A 7,771-nucleotide genomic window follows, 5' to 3' on the forward strand; every position below is an offset into this window, starting at 1 on the left:
ATATATATATCAATTCTAAGTGTACCCCGCCCTCCAGGGAAGAGCCTGATTAGTTGCCCAACGTCCCTGAACTGGCTCCTCTTGACATAAAGTTGGAGCCAACTTCGAGCTCCGTCAGGATGTCTGAACTCTTCACCTTTCAGAGGAAACTCAGAGGAGCTGACCTCATACTTCAGGCTGTTACCCAGATCGTGACCACAAGGGCGGGTTTAAGATTGACCAGTAAATCCAAAGCTTTCAGATTATCATCTTCCCATCAGAAAATACATCTCAGAGAAGCTGACTCTGGTCTGCTCTGAACAACAACTTCTTTCTTACCTTTTTTCACTTTATAAAAAGTGTCCTGTGCAAAAAAAATTTCTCTGCTCTGAAGCTAATCAGGCAGTTCAAACCCGTGTTCGAAGCTCTCACCTCGGTTCTTTGGGTGCTCTGCCAGTCCGGGTCCAACACCGGCCCCTCGTCTGGGTTCTGCAATCCTGTCTCCAGGACGACAACTATGGGACGCCCGTAATCTGTCGTCTCCTGTTTGTCGTAATACATTTTCGTGTTTAAGGACTCACACATAATGGGAATCATTTGACCGTGATTGTGCCCGGGCTGTTTCTGACCTGGACGGAGAAGCCAAGGCGTTTGCATATCTGACTTCCTGTCTGCAGAAACAAACTTCGGGGCTGCTGTCGATCCGATTCGTCCAGCACTGCCCGGGGAGGGAAACGCCTCTCATCCAACAGCAGACTGTACCAGACCGCTGAAGAGGAGGAGGAGAAGGAAAATGTGAGCTGAAACAGAGGCTTAATGTGGCACAATGAGACTGTAAATACAAGGAGAGCAGACTTTTACAGGTCCTTCAGAGGATATGAAAGGAAGTGATGTCATCTTTTGTAGTCGTTAGTCCGAACTGCTCCACTTATGCTTCCAAAAATGTTTTGGAATAAATTAGAAACAAGTCCACCGACTATTGTTTCACAACATAATCAAGTACCAGCTTTACAGCTTCCTGTAAAGAGGGAACTGTACACTGTAATATTCATTCAGCAGTCGCCTCAAAGGTACTTTATATGAAAGTAAAGAACCTACAGTGTTAGGGAGAAAACCACAACAGTCAGATGCTTATCAATGGTCACCACTTAGCAACACTGGGGAGGGAGAACTCAAGATTAGGGAGGGGCAGAAGAGAACACATAGTGACCATGAAAAATAAAAGAAATTGTGTAATATTAACACGTTGGGAGGGACAAGAGGGGGTCACCTGGTCCAGCCCTAACTATATGCTTTAGCAAAAAGGAAAGTTTGAAGCCTAATCTTGAAAGTAGAGATAGTGTCTGTCTCCTGAATCCAAACTGGAAGCTGGTTCCACAGAAGAGGGGCCTGAAAACTGAAGGCTCTGCCTCCCATTCTACTTTTAAATACTCTAGGAACAACAAGTAGGCCTGCAGAGCGAGAGCGAAGTGCTCTAATAGGGTGATATGGTACTACAAGGTCATTAAGATAAGATGGGGCCTGATTATTTAAGACCTTGTATGTGAGGAGCAGGATTTTGAATTCTGGATTTAACAGGAAGCCAAAACAGGAGAAATCTGCTCTCTCTTTCTAGTCCCTGTCAGGACTCTTGCTGCAGCATTTTGGATTAACTGAAGGCTTTTCAGTGAGTTTTTTGGACTTCCTGATAATCATGAATTACAGTCGTCCAGCCTGGAAGTAATAAATGCATGAACTAGTTTTTCAGCGTCACTCTGAGACAGGATATTTCTAACTTTAGAGATGTTGCACAAATGGAAGAAAGCAGTCTTACATATTTGTTTAATATGTGCGTTGAAGGACGTGTCCTGGTCAAAATGACTCCAAGGTTCCTCACAGCGTTACTGGAGGCCAAGGTAATGCCATCCAGAGTAAGAATCTGGATCCTGCAAACTAGCAGGTAGCTGCCTCTCCCTGATCCTGGGTCTGATTCAGGTTCTTCATTAAGTCATCAAAACAATACCTGTGAAGGTTGAACTCGGATGTGGTTGTATTACTGAAATTTCAGTGCTGTGCTGATGTTTGTTTTTATGTCCGGGACTCGTCGTGCTTTCAGGCTAAACTAAAGCAGATCCTAATAAATAAATATGTTGACAATGCAGCTGGTGTCAGACCGTTATCTGGACCTTCGTGAGCTTTCACAAACACGTTGCCGGTGTGTGTTCTTCATCTCCGTGTGCAGCTAATGTCTGAAACGGCATGCAGCCAAACTGTTCTTCAGTCTGAGAGCCTTTAGAAACTTTCATAATAGCAACGTACGCGTAAAATACAGCAACTACTTCTTAGAGCTTGATCTACAGTAATGAAGTGACGCATTTCCTGCATCCTTATTAGTTGCTGGATGCAGCAGCCTACAGTGTAACTGCAGAGCTCGTGTTCATCTGTTTAACAACTGAGTTTGATTTATGAGAGCACGGAGAGCCGAGGTAAGCTGCTGCTCAGCTGGTGTCAGAAACGCCACGTCCACACTGACAAAAACGGGTCGATATTTGGTCCAATCAAACAGAGGTTCAGCCTGTGGCTCAGATCTTCGATCTGTTGAGCCACGCTCGTGTTCGTGTTTCTGTAAACGTCCAATCCAGGCTGGACGCTTAGGGAGGCGGGTGGGCAATAAGGAGCTCGAGGAGAGGGAGACGTGAAGAAGGTCTGAGAGAGAAGCAGCGACACAGTTAAACAGCTGGCTGGCGTTAGCATGTTAGGGAGGTTTCTATGCAGCCAGCCCAAACATCTGGAGCTGGTTACACAGAGACACGACAACAGCGCGGGCCTCTGCGACCACGACAAGCTTCCCTCCACACAGACAGAAAACAGCTGCGTCCACTCAGCTGCAACACTGCACAGCTGTTAGCAGAAGAAGAAGAATTCATATTTCTCTTCTTTTGAATGACACGTGAACTCGGCCGGTTCAGAGAGAGACTGGATGAGCTATTCCAGGATGATCTCATACTGTGACATCACAACAGCAGATTAGCTGCTACCTTTTTCCTTCGGACACAAATTTGGCTTTTGTTAGCGGCCGACCTCATTTCCAGGAAAGTGTGAATGCTGCCAGATGTAAAAACAGAAGGAAGCGATTTGTAACTCATAACAAACACTAAAGGCAGAATCACGCCAACCTCCCGTTCAAAGTCATCTTCTCCTTCACCCCTGGACCTCGTCCAGCTTTGCTGCTAGGCTCAGGTCTCTAGGCACAAGTCCTAGGATGTACATTTTCCTCTCAGATGGGTGCTGTGTCTCCTCTGGGCCAGGTTCCAGAGATAAGATGATGCACCATAGTTACCTCCGGTGAGGGAACTAGTGGTGTCGAGGTGTAGAGCGGGGTCATGTCAACAATCCATTAAACTTTGACTTCCATCCACCGAGATCTTCAAGGTCGCCTTCATGATTTGTCAGTGGAAAGTTAACAAAAATCCTCAGAACTTAGAAACTATAATCATTACAACTGTGCTGTGTGTTGTCAACATATAGAAAGTACCACTGCATTTGAAATATGTCACATTTGACCTCTGACCTCTCCTTCAATCAGAGGTGTCAAAGTGATAATAATGTTTCTGGATCTTTGAACTCTATGTGTGGATCCAGTTTTTTGATTTGATTCAAAAGCTCATTTGAGATTGATTTAAATGTCATTTCTGAGGAAAACGTGCCTGAACCTGAGGCAGGACCTTTCAGTGTGGTGATCAAATCCCACGCAGGTGAATAAGCGGACATGTTTGTGTACTCCTACCAACATCTTTCCTGGTCTTCGTCCTGATCTTTGTCCTGAAGTCCAGACTCAGACAGACGATCACGGACATGCAGGTGACCTCCTTCCCTCCTCGCTGGCAGTCCTTGTTAAAGATGTTGACCTTCTCGGGTTCAAAGGTTAGTTTAGCCTGAATCTGCACCACACCACGTGACCTGCAGGGATGAAGCATGCTTATTATGAGTGTTTGTGCGTATTGGAGTTCCAAACTGTGGAGAGTCAGGTACCGCATAACTCGGTTTTACTGGATGTACTTAAACTAGGGTTTGGTTTCACAAAGACTCCTCAGTGAGTGCAATGCCCTCCAATCTGATAGTTAGAGTCTGTCTATAGTTTCCTATGGACCACATTGATCCCTCATAGGTGGTGGTGACTCATCGTGAGTCTGGTTGCTGTAACTGCAACAACCTCATACAGGCTCAATCTGAGGGCCTGAGTTTTTCAGAAGGAAAAACCAGCTATTGGGAGGTGACTTGTCAAACACAAGTTAGCCACGCCCTAAATTATCCCCTGCTTTCTGACCCTTGTTTACTGAACAGACATCATGTTGTGTTGAAGATGCTTTGAACACAGTCATTAAAGCTTAAACTCATCACAAGTGTTTAGGTCAGTATTTAAGTGAGCTGGAGGCTCATTTTCTCATAAACTGCCACAGCCAGACTTCAGAGGAGTCGCCCCCTGCTGGCCTTTAGAAAGAACGCCGATTTGATTCGTTTTTCCAGCCTTACAGGGTCAAATCATCTGTCAGTTTATGAATGAGGCTCTGACCAGACAATGACAGCAGCTCCCAGCGCTCCCACTGCGAGGTCGACAAGTCCATCTGCATTGATGTCCAAGACGCCATGAAGGCTTTGGCCAAAATACTGAAGACCTGCAGAAAAACCAGCCGCAGACAGACGCTGGAGAAGCAAAACAAGAGAAGATTAAAACTCTCTGGGTTCTCTGATGCTGCATTATCTCTTCCAGCTAAGGTCCCTTAGCATCCGGACTGGTTACCTGTCTGTACTGAAGCTGGATGGTTTTGTCTTTGCCATGGAAGACGTAGACTGCCCCCTGGTGGTCATCCTCCAGTGGTGCTCCCACAACAAGCTCTTTGAACCCGTCTCCATTCATGTCAGGTACCTGAGCCAACGCTGAGCCCAGACGGGAGTTTTGGGAGTGGTCAGACACTTCCAGCACCCCCTGCAGGACAAACGACGTCTGGACAGAAACAAAACATTCTTTGGTTCAGGTTTTGTTCTTTTTTAATCAAGGTTTCATTTAAAAAAGTAATTTCAATCCAGTCGTGGACAGATTACTGAACAGGCCTAACAGCACACAGATGGGGCATGAACAAGGCTTTGTTTGAAGTCATAGTTCACATTTGGCCAAAGGAGCTTGAAAAGAAAAGCGTCTGGACTTCTTTAAGTTGCTTGAAGACATTTCACCTCTCATCCGAGAAGCTTCTTCAGTTCTAAGGTCAAATGGTGGAGAGTCCCAGATATAAACCTAGTGGGAGTTTCCCCCCACAGAGGGACAAAAGGACCCCTGATGATCCTCTAATCGCCTGAGCCAAGGTGTGAAACTGGGTGTGGGTCCCAATCAGCCAGAGTTTCAGGTGAGCTCATTGTGAAACCTGGCCCCACCTTATCATGCGAATTCCTGAGATCAGATGGCCCAGGATGTGAGTGGGCGTTAAGGCGTCTGGGAAGGATCTCAAAACTGGATTATAGATGGCAGAGAGTTGGTGTCGTAAACCCCGCCTCTGTTCAAAGATGGTCGCTCACAGTGGACATAGATGCTTCTTTCACTCCTCTTTCAAACCATCTGTCCTCTCTGTCCAAAATGTGAACATTGGCATCCTCGAAAGAGTGACCTTTAACCTTAAGATGCAGATGGACAGCTGAGTCTTGTCCTGTGGAGGTGGCTCTTCTGTGTTGTGCCATGCGCTTGTGAAGTGGCTGTTTGGTCTCTCCAATGTAGAGGTCCCACTCTCACTAGGTTTATATCTGGGACTCTCCACCATTTGACCTTAGAACTGAAGAAGCTTCTCGGATGAGAGGTGAAACGTCTACAAGTAACTTAAAGAAGTCCAGACGCTTTTCTTTGCAAGCTCCTTTGACTACGATGACCTGGATGACTGAGAACCTTCACAGACATAGTTCACATTAGGTGATGGAAGGTCAGTCACACAAACAATCACAAAGCGACAGATAATTCTGCAACTCTTTTTCACCGTTTTAAAACAAGTGAAAAACATTCAAAACGACACAGAAACCAATCAGGAGGAGAGAGAAACTCAAAATAATCACGAAAACCAGCAAACTGACCACTAGTTGAACCTCTGTGGCTCTCAGTCATCCAGGTCATGCTAGTTTTAAGAGCTTGAAAAAGAAGACAGCTGGACACCTTTAGGTTTGAGCCTAAAGAAGTCTGCCTGCCTTCTTTTTTGAGAACCTGAAGAGATAAAACTAGATAAAGCTGTCAGTGGGGGTTGAGGTACTTTTACCAATCTGTGCACAGGACCTTTTGTCTCATAATTTGTCCATGACTCTTGTGTGGGGTTATCATCTTGTGACAACGTCTTCTGCTATAATGACAGTTACAGAGAAATTGGTTGCTCCTTTGTAGCAGTACGTGGTTTTTATACCTGCGGTGTAACAGAGTAGATGTAAACCTTGCCTCTCTCCCAGCCATGGCTGTAGTACATGGGTGCTGCCACCAGGAGGACATCAGTCTGTCCGTCACTGTCAATGTCCATCGATAGCAACTCACTGCCAAAGTATGACCCAATCTAGACAAAAACACAAATAAACCATAGAAACGAAACAAGATATTACACCAAGGAAGAGATACCTGAATGTCCACCAGGTTTGATTCATTCAAATATGGTCACAGTGGTTTCTAATGATTAAAACACACCTGCTCCCCCAGCAGTGCATGCCAGATGGTCAGGTCTCCACTGTTCTTCAGGGTGAATATGATCACCTTTCCAGTGTGGTTGAATCTTGGAGCTCCAGCTACATAAAGCTGAGAGCCGCGGGATGAAATGAGTGAACCCACCGAGTAGCCTGAAAGAAGATGAAAAACTGATTCGTTTGACTTGCACACATTGACCGTTCCATTTTGTTAGACCTATTTCCTCGGATTCTTCCAAGGTAAGAAAGCTTAAAGTAGACCGACTCTGCATTTTCTTATTTCCTGTCATATGTTTTCTGTTCCAAAGGGGGATGTTCCCATTAAACCTGACTAAAGTTTCTAGTAATGTGACCAGAATGGGCCAAACACACACTTTAGACTACTCTAAACAGTCAGTTTATCATGTTTTATTTCTACTACTGAATCTGTATGACATCATAGAGGGCATAGCCTTAGAGTGATCTCATGTATCGCAGCTATACAACCCCTGTGCTCACCGTTCCTTCTGAAGACCCACAGACTACAGGCTGGTATATCACATATCATGTTGTACACTTTATATCAATATTACCCAGATAGGCTGCATGGTTCTTCAGCTCCTCTGGAAACTCATCCTGGTAGGATGATTTCGGTGGAACAACTTTCCCGTGTTTGCTTTCTTTCAGCACGGCACCATTCCAGTCATAGGCGCCCACCGCTCCGAGAAGAACACCATCCTAAAGGAAAACATGGATTTAAAGGGAAGGCACTACCACCCACTATGTTTGAGGACTCCCAGAGGCGACCCTAGAAACTCTAGGTACCCACTCTAACCCTGATTGTATGTCCAGATATTAAAGTTGTTACTGAGTCATCGGACAGCATTGAATGACCAAACCTTTGGGAAAAGCACAGAGTCCAATCTGGGAGGTCTGAGTTGGCCCTGACTGATTTTGGCACTGCACTTCCCCATTAAAGGCCCTTTAGTCACTCGTGACCAGAGATGGGCAGTAACGCATAATCCGATTACTTTTTTCAAGTAACGAGTAAAGTAAGGGATTACTATTGCAAAAACGGTAATTAGATTACCGTTACTTTCCCGTAGGAACGCTGCGTTACTGCGTTACTAAA

At 45.4% G+C, this 7,771-nt stretch overlaps 1 protein-coding gene across 1 annotated transcript in view; it reads right to left on the reverse strand.

Annotated features, from left to right (window-relative positions):
• Nucleotides 1-7,771, reverse strand: part of itga11b (integrin, alpha 11b) — a 36,993-nt gene that overhangs the window by 7,677 nt on the left and 21,545 nt on the right. Inside the window, exons 11-18 of the mRNA XM_005745105.1 lie at nt 7,233-7,377; nt 6,665-6,813; nt 6,393-6,536; nt 4,760-4,963; nt 4,532-4,662; nt 3,746-3,918; nt 609-748; nt 412-522 (exon numbers count right to left, since the gene is read on the reverse strand). Of these exons, the coding sequence (XP_005745162.1) occupies nt 412-522; nt 609-748; nt 3,746-3,918; nt 4,532-4,662; nt 4,760-4,963; nt 6,393-6,536; nt 6,665-6,813; nt 7,233-7,377 (1,197 nt within the window). The remainder of the gene's footprint in view (nt 1-411; nt 523-608; nt 749-3,745; nt 3,919-4,531; nt 4,663-4,759; nt 4,964-6,392; nt 6,537-6,664; nt 6,814-7,232; nt 7,378-7,771) is intronic.

This window comes from Pundamilia nyererei, unplaced genomic scaffold, assembly GCF_000239375.1.
Source record: "Pundamilia nyererei isolate P.nyererei 1_Seehausen unplaced genomic scaffold, PunNye1.0 scaffold00154, whole genome shotgun sequence".
NCBI classification, from domain to species: Eukaryota; Metazoa; Chordata; class Actinopteri; order Cichliformes; family Cichlidae; genus Pundamilia; species Pundamilia nyererei.